Raw genomic sequence first — 19,583 nt, 5'->3', positions numbered from 1 at the left:
GGTAAGGATTCACAGTGACAGTCTACTCTCAAAAGCAGCAGAAATATAATTTAATTTTGCAGCTTGTTGACTCTGAAAAATAGAAACACTTTCAGAGCCAAATCATTTATTGCTGGAGCTATACCTTTATGTTGGCAACATTTGGCGAGCATGCCCACGGGCAAGTCATGCTTCTATTCACAGAGAGTATTATGATAAAAATATGATGCCCAATTCAGCACAAATGATAGAATACATACCGTAGTATATGCCAATTAGATGGAAGATGGTTTTCCCCCTGACATGCTCAGCAACAGGTCCTGCTGTTCTTTGAATTTTAGGATCTACCTACGGGTAAGTCTTGCATGTGCAAATAATACTGGACCACAATGCAATGAGCCAATAAGTATATGTGGTGGGTGCTGGAGCTTCTCTCATAGTCCCATTAAGTGAGGCCTCTCTGCTAAACCAAAGTAGAATACCCTATAGGTGCTGGATTGTGCTACTATGTACACTAGTCAGCAATGATGTGGGGATTTTTGGGTACTTATGGGTTCTTCCTCTCAGCTTCAGAGAGTAGCTTTCATTTTGGCGGACTTGGCACTGTCACCTTTTCCATAATCATCCATTTATTAGTTCTGATCTTGTCCCCAGTGTGGCTTACGATTTATTTCTATATATCATAGACTTGCACACTAGGGACCGTTTGGTAGAAAACCAATGAAGATGTCATGGTGACACTCTCTGTTCTCCACTGTCCCACTGTCTGGGGTCTGCAGGGGGGCCGCATCACTTACCTTTCTTCTGCCTGGCCACCAGACTTCTGTATCCCGCACTGCAAGCTGCAGCGTTGCTGCAAGGCCTTTTCCTGTGTATTAGAGAGACTTTTCCGTGCAATATTGAAAGGGTAATTCCCCTTTCTGACCCTGTGCTCAGCTGCTTGATTAATGAGCTCATCAGCTTTCCTATACATGCTGAGCTGTTTGTTCCACCCCTTGCCTGCGCCATAGGTCTTTCTAGCTGGCTAGATTTTGCGAAAGAACTGTAACCTGTTTGCCCATGTACCAACTGCGGCCTGATTCCTGGACTCTGACTCTATGCCGTCTGATCTATGCCTGTTCTCTGTTCTGATACTGTGCTGCCTGCCCTCACCTTTCGACTCATTCTTGGATTTGCATGAACACCACCTACCGTGACCCTGGCCTGCCACTGACCACGAGTATTGCCTGATCCCTTGGTGCTTCACTAGAGTGCCTCTAACCCCCGTAGGTCAGCAGCCAACCACTCCAGGTGGTTGGCACAATGGGTCAACATCCCCTATCCTTAAAGTGTAACCGTCATGTTTTCATCAAAAAAATCTATTTTAGCATATGTTACTACTGCAGCAGCATTAAGCATAAGGCAATCTTTAGTTTCTTCACATACCACTGTTTTCCTTGAGTTTTTCCCTTAGTAATGGCTGATTAAACATTTACAATATGAGGACCTTCTCAAGATGGCTCCTCTGCCAGTTCTCTGAGGCCAAAACTGCTTTCCCTCACCTCACATACACACTTGCTGTAGCCAGCAGCTCCCTGCCAGCCAATCAGATTGGATTACTGAGAGACACGCCTCCTCACTCTGAAGCCTAATGCAGGCATGCAGTGTGAAGGACCGCCCCTCTGTCTTCCTGTCTTCTTAGCCGGAGACAGACAAGACATAGCAACTGTCTTTTAAGGGAGCAGTGGAAAGGGACAGAGGACATTAATAAAATCTGTTATTATAAGGTAATTGCAGATCTTTTGTCAATCATTGACAAACTCCGGTATAAATGCCTAGCTCTAATAAACTAGCAAATAAAATAAAAATATGACAGTTACACTTTAACAGAAGAATTATTAACAATATGTCTGTCAGAATACCTAAAGGAGTAGTTCGACTCCCCAAAGCCACTAAATGTGTTAAAATAAGTATCCTCCCCCCATCCTCCCCTGCTTTCTCCAGTGCTGCTGCCCAATGCTGCGCTGATAATCAAAAAACATTGTGACAACATAGAAGAGCCTTGCCTCAGTGGTGTAGCTATGATAAGGTTAGTCTTATTTTATTCTTAGGAATGACTAACATAAAATACACAGGGAAATACAGACATAGCCGTGCTGAATATGTTATTTAACTGTGTTGCCTGTACATTGCTAGAATTCAGTTAGCCTTGGGTGTGGCCACCCTTATCGGACATGGCCAATATCTGCAGCGTCAAAATCCATTCCAGATCACGCAGATTTAAAAATCCTTGTCACATGTTATTTCAATGTTTAAAACGTATCCACTTCACTGCTGCTGTAAATGGATTCTCTGCATGCTTCTTCGCTGTCGACAACCAACAGCATTTATGCTGACTTTGTCATTTGGAAGAATCCATTGCGTTGCAGTGATATACACAGGTTTGCATTTACACCTTCTATGGTATGTTATCTGGAGAGTTATCATCACGTTGCAGCCCTAAACCAATTCAGCTCTGCTACATCTGACCATATAAAGCAATGCACATCTAATAAGTCAGTATATCAGTGCTTGTCACACTGTAAGCAGCCATCACTTGAGTCAGGCCTGACACGTGTCCGGTTATTAGGATTCTGCCGGCATTCCTTTACGGCAAAGAGACAGCCGGAGTAAAATGCGCTGGAGCCTGACACTAATAGTATTATTCTTTTGTCTTTAAATCAGTTTTATGATCATTTTAATAGAGCCTGCCAAGCAAGATGCCACTCAGACATCCTCTAAAACCCTGTGGGCTTATCCTCGTATTGATTTCTCCTGTTCCTATTGCAGGAAGTGCTTTTGGATGAGAGACATCAAGGTGGACAGCTGTTGGAAGAACCAAAGTTGCTTCATTTCAAGGGGAATACCTTCAGCATCCAGATTTCTGTTCTCGACATCCCTCCCTTCCTCTGGAGGATCAAACCATTTACTGCATGTCAGGTACGAGAACCATTTGTCTTTGCTGCTATAGATCTTTTCCTCTTGACGTTCTGCAGACATGGGGAACAACAACCTGGACTTTTTTTTTACTTAATACTCATTGATTAATAGCTAATGCATTTAGTGCTGCTGGAAGGGGATCAGATGAACAACAGTAATCATTAAAGACTCCAGAGTCCATCTGATGCCAGGAGTATCCCATCCCTGATAGCGTCAGCAGATCTAGGCCTGCAGGACAAGTGCGGGGACTGGAGGCCTGATGATTAGAAGCTTGGATCATACTTGGCACTAAAAGGTTGGATTTTACATAGGGTTACCATACTATAAGGTACATGCCGCATATGCTTAAGCCACAGATTGCAGCTTATTTGAGGAATATGATGTGCGACGAACTGATTTGCTGTTTCATTGACAGTTGTAAGAAAGTTATAATGACAGAATAGCGGTAAAAAATCCTACATAGCCACAAATATACACATACGGTACATACACATAGACAGGGTGCCTCTGCAGTCTGCTGACTGCTCCATCTACATACATATAGATAGCAGGTAGCAAAGATAGATAGATATGATATAGAATGATATGAGATAGATAGAAGATAGATAGATAGATAGATAGATAGATAGATAGATAGATAGATAGATATGATATAGAATGATATGAGATAGATAGAGATAGATAAATAGATGAGATAGATAGATAGATAGATAGATAGATAGATAGATAGATAGATAGATAATAGATATGAAATAGATAGATAGATAGATAGATAGATAGATAGGCATCTCCTCCAGGTCCATCAGAGCACCTCTAACAGTGCCTGTCGAGGGAAGCTGGGCATATTCCCTCTACACTTTGCAATCCAGAAGAGGGCGCTCTCATTCTGGGGCCATCTTACATGGTAGTAGTGAAGGCTCCCATCACCATAAAGCCTTGCTACACCAAGGGATCCCAGGCAAGGCAAAGCCCCAAAATCAACTTACTGAAACCCAGCCCGACCAGAAAATCACCCCACACCAACTCACAAATGCTGTGATCAGGAACACAGTAAACAAGAGACAAGAGGAATACGTCAGTGAATGGAGGAAGGAGGTAAGAGCATCCCAGAAGCTGACGGTGTACCAGAGCCTGCAGGGAGGCTACAAACTGGCCCCATATCTGGAGAAACTAGGGAACCCCAGAGACCGGATAATCCTGAGCCGCTACAGACTGAGCCCCCACAGCCTGGCCTTCAAATCCGGACGGCATCAACAGAGCTACATGCCTAGAGAAAGCAGACTGTGCCAGCAGTGCCACCTGGATTAGTGGAAGATGAGGCCTACTTCCTGATATACTGTCCCAAATACTCAGCAGTGATGGATCATCCACTTTAGAAGACTCTCTGATCTACTCCCAGACTTCAGCTCCATAGAGGAGGAAGAGAAGCTGCCCATCCTGCTGGGAGAGGAAGAGAACACTGTAGACATACAGTATCAGCACAATATATCAGTGCCTGCCACAGACTGAGAGGAGCCTGATATGCCAAGGACTCCTATACACTGAACCGGGGTGTATCCGCACCCCTCCTCCCCCCTGTCATGATTCGCCCATTTCTCAACCCCCTATTTTCCACATGCTTTGGCAATACTAATGTATAATTTTAGACCTGCCAATAAAGCTTTATTGATACATAGATAGATAGATAGATAGATAGATATGAGATAGATAGATCGATAGATCGATAGATATGGGATAGATAGATAGATAGATAGATAGATAGATAGATATGATAGATCGATCGATAGATAGATAGATAGATAGATAGATAGATAGATAGATAGGAGATAAATATATATGGGATACATAGATAGATAGATAGATAGATAGATAGATAGATAGATAGAAGATAGATATAGATATTAGATAGATAGTGTCCTGTGAATGTGCGCAGGTCTGTCAGACTGGCTGCACATGTCTGACTTCTCTGTTTGTTTTGATTTGGGTTTGAGCTGGATCCACCTTCCCTCAGGTGTACTGGGTTTCATTGTTAGTGAGGCTATTTCTTTTCTGGGAGCTCTGGATGTGTGGTGGATCGTCTGCTCCAGCTCTGCTCAAGATAAGTCCTATTCTTCATTTCCCTTTGTGTGTTTTATCTAGGCCTCTAGGGAGACACTTGCTTCCTCCTGGTTTGAAGAAGCAGGTTGCCTCTTCCCTTTTCCCTGCTGCTTAGGGTTTGCCCAGGGTGTTTAGGTTTAGGCATGAGGGCATGTGCATATCCACCATAAGGGTATGCACATGGGCACAGCAGTTTAGGGAAAGCTTTTAGGGATCGCTAGGAGGTGACCCTTTTCTCCCTAGCTTTTGGGCCTAGTCGTTGGTTCTGTTTGTTTTCCTGTGTTTGGTTATTTCTCCGCTTACCTACCTATTGTGACAGATAGATATGAGAGATAGATAGATAGATAGATAGATAGATATGAGATAGATAGATAGATAGATAGATAGATAGATAGATAGATATGAGATAGATAGATAGATAGATAGATATGAGATAGATAGATAGATATGAGATAGATATAGATATGAGATAGATGGATAGAGAGATAGATATTTATTAGATAGATATATATGAGAGATAGATAGATAGATATTAGATGGATAGATAGATAGATAGATAGATAAATATTAGATAGATAGATAAATTAGATAGATAGATATGGGATAGATATGGGATAGATATGAGATAGATATATAGATGTGAGATAGGTAGATACATCGATATTAGATAGATAGGTAGATAGATAGATAGATAGATAGATAGATAGATATGAGAGATAGATAGATAGATAGATAGATAGATATGAGATAGATAGATAGATAGATAGATAGATAGGTAGATAGATAGATAGATAGATAGATAGATATGAGATAGATAGATAGAATAGATAGATAGATATAGAAGTAGATAGATAGATAGATAGATAGATAGATAGATAGATAGATAGATAGATAGATTATACGCTAACACTCACATGTGCATACACCTCCAGGTGCCTTCGTGTAAATGTATTGCCTCCACATGACATTTTGTGAGAACATGCCCCCTTACACATGCGTAAGGGGGCATGTTCTCCTGAAACGTCGTGTGGAGGGGAGGAGGTGTGAACGATGTCTGTCTCAGCGACACGTATAATGTACCATTTTATACTGGAATGAATGAAAGAAATAAAAAGAAACAACAGGTTTTGTACCCCGACTTGTGAGTATGACTTCTATTGCTCACTCACATACAATATTGGCAGAGTGAGGTAACAAGAACACACAAGTCTGCATGTTTCATAGACTGTCAGATCTGCAGAAAGGCCATCACTTCACAGGTACAGAAGTTACATACGAATTATTTTAAAGTTCTCCAGAACGAAGCAACAGATTGCTAAAGCCCCTATTACACCACACAATATTATGAAAGGACGTTCATAGAAATTGGCTTCTATAATCAGGCAGCCGATCAGCCAATGAGCAAGAAAACGCTTGTTTGTCGGCTGATTGGCATCTTAACTCAGGACGAAAGATGCTCGATTATCGACAGAACTTCTGGTGTAATCATCGATGAGCTGCCGATAACCAACAGAAATTAATGAGGGAGGAACGACTACGGTAGCAATTATTCTTCCCACATGCACTGTGTAATCAGACCGGTGCAACCACGTGCCAGTGGAGGTGTTCTCATTCATCTGTGCTCCCACTGCCTGAACATCGGGCAGTATATCACCAACTTAAAAGGATTTTCCAGGATTATACTACTGATAATCTATCCTCAGAATAGGTCATCAGTATCCGATCGGTGGGGTCCGACACCTGAGACCGCTGCTGATCAGCTGTTTGAGAAGACACTGACACTTCTGTGAGCACCACTACCTTCTCCTTGCTCACTAAACACAGCTGGCGGTGCTTAGTATTGTGCTTAGCCCCATTCACTTGACTAGGCCACATGACCAATGAACGTGAAAAGCAGAGAGAAGGCCATTGTGTACTCTCTAGAGCGCTGCTGCCTTCTCAAACAGCTGATCGACAGGGGTTCCACGTGTCGGACCCCCACCGATCAGATACTGATGACCGATCCAGAGGATCGGTCGTCAGTACAAAAATCTTGAAAAACCCCTTTAAGTGAACGGTATCATTACATTCAGCTGAGCTTGTCCTTCAAGGTGTTGTGCTTGGTTTACCAGAGAGTTTCCTGGAGACTGAATCCCATTAAACATATTTTCACAGGTTTTTAATATTTAAAATGTAAATGAATCTCTCTTAAAGCATGTTTTATAATGGTAACATTTAAGTAATTAAATCTGATAATGTGTGGGGAGAATATTTGGGGACATTTATCAAACTGGTGTAAAGTAGAACTGGCTTCGTTGCCCATAGCAACAAATCAGATTCCACCTTTCATTTTCCAAAGGAGCTGTGAAAAGGTGGAATCTGATTGGTTGCTATGGGCAACTAAGCCAGTTCTACTTTACACCAGTTTGATAAATGACCCCATTGTGTTCTAAAAAAAAGCGCTAGTTAAGGAACATTTGGATTTAAAAATGTACCTGGAAATTCTTTACTGTGTGATTTAGACAATTCTAGATTCCAAAAATGAGCCACACGTATGGCAGCTATCATAGTGCCCAGTGGTAATTTCTAGTAGCCCTAAATGGCACAGAATAAGTTAAGACTTAGGCCTACAAATCAGTTTTGGGCAGTCACAGAAGTGCATGGTGCTTCTTATTCACTTTCACATACCCCCAGTTTTGTATGAAGGCCTGCAGAGCTCATGCCTCCTAACGTTTGAAAAGTCCTAGTAGGGACAGTACCAGTGTAGCGTGCTATGACAAATTACCCACTGCCTATCTATGCACACACAACCTCATCCGGTTCCTTTTGTTCCCCCACACAGCAATAGTGCCGCACACTTAGTAAGAATACCTCCTAAGTGCAAGAACACTGCAAGAATATCCCCTTAGTGCCCCACAGACAGTAATGATGCACTATTAATGCCCCTGACACAGAGTGATGTGTCTATACTGCCCCCATAAAGTATGATGCCGCTAAGTGCCCCACACACTATAGTAATTCCCCTTTAACTGCACCCCCACACAGAGTGCTGGCCCCTTAAGTGCCCCCACACAATTTGAGGCCCCATAACTGTCCCAATAAACAGTGATGCCCCCTGAGTTTGAATACTTACCTGTGCCACATTCCTATGATGAATGGTGCCGAGCAGCACTGCTCTGGTCTCTAATCTGCAGTGTCAGTACTGTAGCTCGGCGCATCAGGTGCGATGACATCACTGTATCTCACCTGTCTGTGCAGAACCACCAGCACCAATGATGGAGCAAGGATCCTCATGCTGCACATACAGTTGAAGTCGGGACATGTGGCTGCCATCCTAGGGCTGCTGGAAAGAGGGACTTTCCTGCTGGATATGGGACATTTGGGTGGCATGGGAGATTGTTCTGTCGCATTATCTACAGAGGCTGTACTATGGAAGTATTCTATCCCAGAAAGATATTTTAAGGCACCCTATAGTAAAGAGGCAGTCATAGTTTGGTGCAGCACAGGGCTCTGTGTGACATTTTACAGGAACAAAGCAAGGGATAACTGCCAAAAAAACCTCAATATGGGTTGCCCTGATTCTGTAGTTTGCAGAAACACCCCATATGTGGTCCTGAACTACTGTTTGGCCAAACGGGAGGACATAGAAGGAGGGGAACGCCATATGGTTTTTGCAAGGCAGATTTTGCAGGACTGGTTTTGTTTATACCATGTCCCATTTCAAGCCCCCCGTTGCAGCCCTAGAATAGAAATTTCAAAAAAGTGACTCCATCTAAGAAAGTACACCCCTCAAGGTATTCAAAACTGGGTTTACAAACTTTGTTAACCCTTTAGGTGTTCCACAAGAGTTAATGGCAGATGGAGAAACAATTTAGGAATTTGTATTTTTTGGAAAATTTTCCATTTTAACCCATTTTTTCCAGTAATAAAGTAAGGGTTAACTGCCAAACAAAACTCAATATGGGTTGCCCTGATTCTGTAGTTTGCAAAAACACCCCATATGTGGTCCTAAACTACTGTTTGGCCAAACGGGAGGACATAGAAGGAGGGGTACGCCATATGGGTTTTGCAAGGCAGATTTTGCAGGACTGGTTTTGTTTATACCATGTCCCATTTCAAGCCCCCCTGTTTCACCCCTAGAATAGAAATTCCAAAAAAGTGACTCCATCTAAGAAAGTACACCCCTCAAGTTATTCAAAACTGGGTTTTCAAACTTTGTTAACCCTTTAGGTGTTCCACAAGAGTTAATAGCAGATGGAGAAACTATTTTGGAATTTCAATTTTTTGGAAAATTTTACATTTTAACCCATTTTTTCCAGTAATAAAGTAAGGGTTAACTGCCAAACAAAACTCAATATGGTTTGCCCTGATTCCGTAGTTTGCAAAAACACCCCATATGTGGTCCTAAACTACTGTTTGGCCAAACGGGAGGACATAGAAGGAGGGGAACGCCATATGGGTTTTGGAAGGCAGATTTCGCAGGACTGGTTTTGTTTATACCATGTCCCATTTCAAGCCCCCCGTTTCACCCCTAGAATAGAAATTCCAAAAAAGTGACTCCATCTAAGAAAGTACACCCCTCAAGGTATTCAAAACTGGGTTTACAAACTTTGTTAACCCTTTAGGTGTTCCACAAGAGTTAATGGCAGATGGAGAAACAATTTAGGAATTTCAATTTTTTTAAAAATTTTCCATTTTAACCCTTACTTTATTACTGGAAAAAATGGGTTAACAGCCAAACAAAATATGGGTTACCCTGATTCTCTAGTTTGCAGAAACACCCAATATGTGGTCGTAAACTACTATTTGGCTAAACGGCAGGACATAGAAGAAGGGGAATGCCATATGGTTTTTGGAAGGCAGATTTTGCTGGACTGGTTTATTTACATCATGTACCCTTTCAAGCCCCCTGATGCACCCCTAGAGTAGAAACTCCATAAAAGTGACCGCATCTAGGATAAGGTGGTTGTTGTTTTGGGACTATTTTAGGGTAAATATGATTTTTGGTTGCTCTATATTACACTTTTTTGAGGCAAGGTAACAAAAAATGTAAATTCTAAAATTGTTTCTACATTCGCTATTTAGTTTTGTGGAACACCTAAAGGGTTAAGAAAGTTTGTAAAGTAACTTTTGAATACCTTGAGGGGTGTAGTTTCTTAGATGGTATCACTTTTTTGGAGTTTCTAGTCTAGGCTACATCAGGTGGGGCTTCAAATGGGACATGGTGTAAAAAAAAACAGTCCATCAAAATCTGCCTTCCAGAAACCATATGGCGTTCCCTTCGTTCTATGCCCTGCCGTGTGGCTATATATCCATTTACGACCACATTTGGCGTGTTTCTGCAAACTAAAGAATCAGGGCAATAAATATTTAGTTTTGTTTGACTGTTAACCCTTGCTTTATTACCGGAAAAAAAGGATTCAGATGGAAATTTTACCAAAAAATGGGTGTTTTTGCACAGTTTTTATTTTATATTTTTAACGCTGTTCATCCGAGTGGTTTGGTCAAATGTTATTTTTATAGGGAAGATTATTACGGACGCGACGATACCTAATATGTCTACATTTTAAAATTTATTTTCATTTTACACTATATTATCATTTTAGGAACCCAAAAAAATTATTTTAGTATCTCCATAGCCTGGGAGCTACAGTTTTTTTTTTTTTGTTGGGCGACTATCTAATGTAGGGGCTCATTTTTTGCGGGATGAGATGGCGGTTTTATTGGCACTAATTGGAGGTGCATATGACATTTTGATCGCTCGCTATTACACTTTTTGGGATGTTAGGTGACAAAAAATGGCTTTTTTTTACACATTTTTTTTTTTTTTTTTTAACGCTGTTCATCCGGGGGGGTTGGGTTAAATGTTATAGATAAGATTTTTAAGGACACATGCCCAATATGTATGGCTCTCAGACTTTGGAGACACTAAGCAGGCATCCTCAAACTGCGGCCCTCCAGATGTTGTAAAACTACAATTCCCACCATGCCCTGCTGATGGCTGTAGGTTGTCTGGGCATGCTGGGAGTTATAGTTTTACAACATCTGGAGGGCCGCAGTTTGAGGATGCCTGCACTAAAACTAATATTTTTTGAAAAAAATAATTGTTTCCGTGTCTCCAAAGTCTGAGAGCCATAGTTTTTTATGTTCTCTAGGGGACTGTTGGGGATTATGTTGGGGATTATAAAAATGTTGTACTCCATGGAAGTGTGATACTCCCTTGTGGTGGGGGGGCTGGGGAGGGGCAAGTGGCAGGGGAGGTCTAGGGTCTCAATGCTAAAAAACAATAAGTTTAGATAAAGTTTTATTTTTTTCCCCCTAACTTTTCCCTTCTATCCCTGCCTAACGGTGCCTCTCCCTCACTGACCCTAACCTACCTTGGAGGGTGATGGGTGCAGATGGGGGGGATCGTAGGAGCCGAGTGAGGACGGTGCTGCACCGTGCAGGTGCTGAACAGGAAGAGGAGGGGAGAGAGGAGCGCTGGAAGTTTGAATCTCGCGCCTCTCTCCCTGCACCAATCAGCACCCTGGACAGCAGCATTCAGCACCACGGCCAGCACCGCCTATCCCAAATGTTCGTACTGTGATTGGTGGTGTGTAATCACACCACCGATCACAGTCTTTCTCCGGTTCATCGGGTCACCGGAGACCCGAATGGACCGGAAACGCAGCAAACCGCAGGTCTGAATTGACCTGCGGTTTTCTGCGATCGCCGATATGGGGGGGTCATTTGACCCCCCCGGCATTGTGACAGGATGCCTGATAAATGATTTCAGCGGGCATTCTGTTCCGATTAACCCCTGCCGCGCCGCAATCGCGTTTTAAAGCCATGACGTACATGTACGTCATGTGTCCTTAAGGACTCGGGAAACATGCCGTACCGGTACATCATGTGTCCGTAAGGGGTTAAAGTGTAACTGTCATATTTTTTGGTATTTGCTAGCTTATTAGAGCTAGGTATGTATACCTGAGTTAGTCTATCAATGATTGCCAAAATATCTGTAATTACCTTAAAATAACAGCTTTCATTAATGTCCTCTGTCCCTTTCCACTGCTCCCTTAAAAGACTGTTGCTATGGCTTGTCTGTCTCCGGCTAGGAAGACAGAGGGGCAGTCCTTCACACTGCATGCCTGCATAAGGCTTCAGAGTGAGGAGGCGTGTCTCTCAGTAATCCAATCTGATTGGCTGGCAGGAAGCTGCTGGCTACAGCAAGTTTGTATGTGACCTGAGGGAATGCAGTTTTGGCCTCAGAGAACTGGCAGAGGAGCCATCTTTAGAAGATCCTCATAATGTCGGATTCAAAACAGACGTAACTAAGGGGAAAACTCAAGTAAAACAGTGGTATGTGAAGAAACTAAAGATTGCTTTATGCATAATGCTGCTGCAGCAGTAACATATGCTAAAATAGATTTTTTTATTAAAATATGACAGTTTTCTTTTAACTCATTAACAGGGTGTAAGATTATTATTATTTTTTAAGTGGACATCCCCTTTCAGTTTTAATTTCAGTTTTATCCTAAATCACTGTTCAGAGCACATGTAAATGCATTACACTCGTTGGGAATATCAAGGAGATGGTGTTGCAGAACTATAACTTCTTGACTCTTTCGCAGCATGCTATACATATACATAGCATATAGAAGTCCAAATCCATCTTATTTTCAGATATAAAAAGGAACTTCAGGGTGCCGTGAAAAGTGAGAGAGGCATTATAACAATGTAAATTCTTGGGCAATAATCTTTATGGTGTATCCAATTCATACACTGCTAAAAGTTCCATGAGTGCCGTAGACCTAAGTAACTATTAAAATTTACTACGTGGAGATAAAATGCAGATGAAAGAACCATTACTTTATAACAGCACAGTATATAAAAAGGAAAGTGATATGCTGAAGTATCATAAAACCCACCGGGAAGAAGTGGCGTGCAGAGGCTGCGGTGATTTAGGGAATGGGGCCTAAGTTTTAGAAACTCAAATGCATTTTAAGGGTCGCACAGAATTATAGTTTACTGTGAGGCTGAAGCAATGAAAAATCTTTTTATCTTACGCTCCTGAATATGAAAAAGGAATTTGCTCTATAATGTATTCAGCCGGCTGCATTTTTCTGCGTGTTTATGATGCTTTTAGTAAAAAGAATTAAATAACATACATATTATATCAAATTCCACCATTCTGCCTGTCACCAGCTGTGACAAGCCTAATGTAGGTACAATAAAGAAGTATTAGCTTCGCTTTTAAAATGGCAGCAATTTTAGAAGGCACCTGCGAGAATTACATTTCTGGTACGGCATTCTTCCAAAAGAACGTTGCTGCCATCAGCGACCTACAATGCAGTGAATACATCAAGCAGCTATTCATATAATAGAATGACTGGAAAGCTAAAGAAATGGGAAAACAAAATCATTTTAGTTGAAAGAAAATTATAGATATATATAGTCACATTATTATGACCACCGGCCAATATCCGAGTGCAGCACAAACAGCATCTAGATGGAGAGTGAGTCAATAATGTCGTAGTAGGTTGTCACAGGTATCTGGAGACATGCTGACTGCAGTGCATCCCACAGCTGCTGGAGGGTGTGTGGGGGAGGATCTAGGTGGTACCACCAATCCTTAATTGGGTTCAAGTCTGGGGAATTAGGGGGCTAGAGTAGTACTTGGAAGTCTTAGAAATGTTCTTCCAACCAATGTTGCATTGTCTTCATGGAAGATCCCATCTGCCCCAGGTAAGACAGCCAGTATGTATGGGTGTACATGATCTGCAAGGATGGATTCATACCTAAATGGTTTGAGAGTGCCTTCCTCATGGATGACCAGAGAATTCCACAAAAACATTCCTCAGACGACCACTAATACTGCCATGAAAATTGAAGACTTTCTTGCTGATGCAACTTCGTTGGAACGGTGCAGTGACCATCCGTTTACTTTGGAGCACCATACACAGTAGGGTTCACTGAACTGTTCTTTTAGACACAGTCCACTGGTTTATTTTGGTAGTGGGCTTTTGCACTGTTTGTGTCGGTCTGGCCTTGTGCACCTTCGTAGCTGTTATTCACCTCTCCCTTTAATGGCATGTGGTGCAGTTTACATGTCACTTATTCGCAATTGTGCCATTTGACCACAGTTCACAAACTGACCAGTTTAAGAAATACTGTCACCCTTGCCCGAAAGACAATAATCATCCCATTTTGCAACTCTTATAAATCACCCCTTTTATTCATGACAGCAATGAGGGATATGTCTGCAGACAGCCTATAGCACACCTTATATACCCACCAAGCCAGTTTAGCAAACGCATCTTCCTTCACGAGCCACGTGCTGCCGATGTTGAAAGTAAGAAGTGGTCATATTAATGTGACTTGACTGTGTGTGTATATATATATATATATATATATATATATATATAAAAGAGAGAAAGAAAGAGAGAGAGAGAAATTATATATAGAGATGATATTTAGAGATGAACACATTTCCTAAAATTCATTTTGACCAAATCGTTCAAATTAACCTAAGAAATGTAATTTTTGTACAAATCCTTTCTCCTCTAATCCCAAGTGCTTTAACCACCTGATGTCTTTATCCTTCTCATGTAATTTCAAGAAATTCATCATTCTGATGTTGATGACTTATCCTGAGGGTAGGTCACCAGTATCTAATTCCCCAAAAATCTCTTTAAGTTTGAAGACTGCTAACAAAAGCATGCCACAGACATATACATTTTGCATGCCTGTTTGGTTGCATACATCTGTCATTGACTCCCTGTAACGGGGATTCGGCGACGCGCTTCCCCTCTGCAGCGCCGCCAACATCCCACTAGTCCTCCATCCCATGGCATCCTCCATCCCCTAGGCACGAGCACATGGGGAACTGCTGTTCTAAGTTGCAGGGGATGGGTCATGTGACGCTGGCCACGTCATATGACCCATCAGAAGGACCTATTTAAACAGGTAACCACAGGTTGCTTATGATTGGTCTTGCTACCCTCATCAGCATTGTGTATATCGTGTACTCTGTGTGTTTTGACCTTGGCACTGTGTTTGACCTTGACCCTGTGACCTCCTTGGATTTGACCTTACCTCTTGGCTTCTGACTCCGGATTGTGTTTTGACCTCGTTATTGTATTGCTCCCTGTGTACCCGCGTGACCTCCTGACATTGGCTTGCCTTACTCTGTTATGGTATTCCTCTTACCTTCTTAGGCCCCTGCACGTATCTAAGCGAGGGACTGCCGCCAAGTTGTACGCCATCGGTTAGGACGGGCCGTGCAAGTAGGCAAGGACAGAGGTGGGGTGGAGTTTAGGGCAGCACTTACCTCTCCCCTCTGTCGTGATACTCCCATTAAAAGATAATGTAAACAATGGCGGAGAGCTATCATCTCCCTGCACCTTTCTTGTGGCATAAAACACCATGTTTGCAGCTTTTTAAATGCCACTTGAGACAAAATTTGTTGAAAGTGGTGTTTTTGTGATGCCCTCAGCACTTTCTGAAAAGGGGGTGTGGGGAGTGGGCGGGGGCCTGATCTTTAACTTATTTGTGCCTGAAAACAGAGACAAATCTATGACAGCACCGAGCTGCCATAGATATTATTGTGGCACATGGCCTGACTGACAATGCACCTAATATTTGAGGAGGCCTGCACCTCATCATAAATTAGGCGCCTTGCCTGGCAGTGCAGCAGATTAAAAAAACGCCGGTTTTTGACAAATCTCCCACAATATACCTTTTAGTTTGGGATGCTTTGTATTAAAAACTCTAGCTATATTTTCCCATATAGTTAATGCAAAGTATGCCGATGTGTACTGTCCAGGCAAATGCCAAAAGGACACTTGTTTGGCTAAAGGAAGTGAATTGTAATGTTATATGTATACATAGTAGTTGTATGTAGTTCAAGACATATTCAAGCAATGCGTGCTATGTATCCACCACTTTGTCTATATCGTGCTGGAACACATATAGAAAAAGTGGCAGTGGCATATATACCATATGTACCCCCCACATTTGTTCTAACATACAGTCAGCACCAGTTGTTATGAATGTGCCCCTTGGTGTTCTCTTTTTAGCTGAAAACTGTAAAGGTTTCTATAGCTTGCCTTTGATCTAGAATTGACATGCTCTGTTTGACTTAAAATATTCTATTGTTCCTCTCTGCTAATTTTTATAGGGATCTTTCTGTGTAATTGCTCCAAATTTCTTTTTAAGAAGAAGATAATTCTAGACATAAAAAACCTAATCTGAGTGTCATGCAGTTTAGAAATTTCATGCTTAACAAAGGAAATACAAGCTTCAAAAAGTCAAGTCCTCACCAAGGGGTTAACATTTAGACTTTATCTTGGTGTGGCCAGAAAGAGAACTGTAAAGCTTCTCTATTTCAGTTAATCTTTAAAGAGAACAAATTTCTGAAGTAGCTCAGCTGAGGCCTTGAGGGTTTAATTCCTGGAAGCCTATGTCAGACCTCGATAGTCAGCTCAATAAAAAGGTATCACTATTTTAGAACATACTTATTTTATACTTTAGGCTTGAGAAGTCTCACTTACTTCACAAAAGCATCAATCACCCTGTATTACTGGCTCAGTGGAGAGTCGTTTTTTCAATTCAGTTTTTTTTTTTTTACCTTTTTACCTTTTACAATGAGTGATCATCTTCTGTTATTCTTTTGAAACATTGACATTCTTTTACATGTTATATAAACTATTAAAAGTGAGGAACATCAGAAACACCTTCCTAATGTGGTGTTTTCTGCCTTTATTATCCTGCTTCACTGTTGGAGAACTTTAGAAATACACTTTTTCACCATAATAAATGCATGCAGAATTTTGTCCTCTTAAATTGGTTGTCACATCTAAAACCACTTGTTTGTCCGAACATGAGGTGGCATCATTTGGTGTAGACCAACATCTATTGGTGGAAGAAGAAGCATTGAACCATTTGTCTCAGGTCGTCTCACTACAGTGTGAAACTGAACAGACAGACCTGTGGTTAGAAATGGAAATGACAAGGAATATTAGTGAAAATTACTAATGTCTAATGTTTCCCTAAAAGCCTACTCTTTGCCAATATTTCTCGACTTCTGCAAATCCAGAACACGTTTCATGTTAATTTCATCCAACTCTTGATACCAGCTAAGAAATAATTTTACTTTTTCTCACCCATTACAAAAACAAAGACATTTTTGCACACTCATTTTTAAGTCATTCAATTAATTGTTGTGGACAATATGGTGACATTATTTGTTATGGCATTTTTTTGCTTGACTGAAATCCTATAGAAGTGAATAGAGCTTGCTGGGAGTTTTACTTTCTCAAATGAGTGTGAAAGGTTGCTGACCCCTGCTCTAATGTACAGATATTGCATGTTTATTTGATTCCCTCTATGAATGTCCACTTAAATTGTCCATTGCTGGTGGTTATACATGCTCAGTAGCTTAGTTCCACTACCTGCTATTATTTTGCGGGCCAGCCAGTAAGAAATAGCACATTAGAATAACTCTTTTAGAAGCACAAAATTATTAAAACCACTGTAGTTTTTTTTCATTGGCATCCTATGTTATGCTTTTCTTTAGAACATGCTTATGTTCAATCAGGACCAAGAGATTAGACATAAAGTGGTTGCCTTGGTTGCATCTAGATATACTTACATTTACATATACATTTTAAATTGTTTTTATCTTAATTTATGAATAAAATACAAATAACATTTAGGCCAGCTTATGATGGAATATGTGTGAAAAAATTGTACATTGTTTTCTAATGTTAGACAACTCTAAAGTATAATTTCTTTCCAAGTTCCGAGAACATACAGTACATGTGGGGTTCAGGATGTTTAAAAGGAAAGTATTTTTTTTAACTGCATTACCATACCTAACCCCACAGTCACAGACTATCTAGCCAGGAAGCTAAATATCATATTCCAAGGCTGCCTAGGTTTAGTACTCTCATTTGAACTGGATGTGGCTCGGGGCTCTATCTACCTTTTTATTGGGCTGACTATCGAGGATCCTACCTACGTGTGCTATATTAAAGCATTTAAAAAGGACTTTTCTGAAGCAGACAGCCTACTTAATGTGCCAGCCTGAAATTTACTTAAAATGGCCTCAATTTAAGTAAATTAATGGGAATTGAAAGTTTGAAATAGAGAATGAAATCAAAGTATACCTTTATACAAAAACTGAAAACTTTTCATTTTTGGCCTTAACAGGGACATATGTTTTATGTGCCATTATAAATTTAATTAGCTTGTGGTGTCTTTTTATTCGACTTGAAGACATTCTCTTCACTAAACACATGATCAAAGGCTGCTTAACATTTCAAAAGATTCTGCCATCATCAAATGGTTCTAATCCAGAATCCAGGTATGAATCAATTCAGTAACTTACATCTTCATGTGTTAGTTTCTTGAGACATCTGCTTTTATATTGTTTTATATTTTCCATATGATATGCTATAAAAATGTAATAGTTGTGGTTCCCACCGTTGAGGCATGTGCCTAGCTATAGAACTGGGTTCCTCAACCCCAGTTTCCCCTTATGTGGCCATCTCATACAGGTGGGGACTAAACAGAGTTGTGGCTGCCCATATAAGTAACTTTTTCCATTCACTACTTTGGGAGCCAATAAATTTCAAACACATGTTCGGCCACCTTTCAGTCAACATTTGCCTAGATGCAGTGGCATCACCAATATAGGAGTCAAAGTACCCTCCATTCTGGAGACAGGTGCAGGTCTCATAGGTGGGACCCCATCTGTCACACATTTAGGGCATATTTTATAAATATAGCATGGATTTCTAAGATGAAAAAAACTATTTAAAATAAGTGTCCAAATATTCCTTGTTATGCCTGAATAGTGTCCCTATATAACATATATATATATTTTTTTTAAGTCATAGCTGCATATCAAAGGTTTTAATTACAGATGAGCAAAGTTTAGAAAAATTTGATTCGGCAACTTTGCTGAATTAATTTGTCATGAATCAGGTATACACAGGTTGTGCTGCGGGCGGGTTGCGGCCATGCTGCGGTGAAAAACTGTGTGGCCAATTAACTCGCAGCTGCCTTTTCTTCATTGTTCATGGCCGTGCAGCAGCTTTAGACAGGGGGTGCTGCTGGTATGGAGTTTGGCTAGTTAGGTGGGGGCACAATATGCATATTATTTCTGTTCTTGCGTGCAATCTCCTGCAGGTTTGATACTAAACACTGAATATTAATCAGCTCTGGCATACCCATCTCTCCAACCCCAGTGCTCTCCTGCCCTACAGGTGGTAGCCCTTCTTCTGCCATCTGCTTTTCCTCCTTTTCCACATCATCAAATATTGATGAGAATATGTCATCAGGAACATTCAGTTTATCCTCTCTCTGCATCTTGCTGACTTTTCTAAGACTTTGAAGGATGATTTGGAAGAAGTAAAGCAAGCAAAATATAGTCATCATTAAGACCTGGCCCCTCCTAAGGGATGCAGACTGGATGGTATTGGCTAGCACACTGGCACCAGTATAATAAAGGCTTCCATCTTATTGGTATTGAATTACATTTGCAGCTGATGTAGGAATAAGTAAATGTAGGAATAAATAAATAA

At 41.0% G+C, this 19,583-nt stretch overlaps 1 protein-coding gene across 1 annotated transcript in view; it reads left to right on the top strand.

The window, feature by feature from the left end:
* The window catches only part of UNC5D (unc-5 netrin receptor D), a 709,113-nt gene that overhangs the window by 648,340 nt on the left and 41,190 nt on the right, over positions 1-19,583 (top strand). The window contains 1 exon segment of the mRNA XM_040415688.1: positions 2,788-2,937. Within this exon segment, the coding sequence (XP_040271622.1) occupies positions 2,788-2,937 (150 nt within the window).

Source organism: Bufo bufo, chromosome 1 (genome assembly GCF_905171765.1).
Source record: "Bufo bufo chromosome 1, aBufBuf1.1, whole genome shotgun sequence".
Lineage (NCBI taxonomy): Eukaryota > Metazoa > Chordata > Amphibia > Anura > Bufonidae > Bufo > Bufo bufo.
The sequence above is the reverse complement of the archived record's forward strand: the minus strand, read 5'-3'. Positions and strand labels throughout refer to the sequence as shown.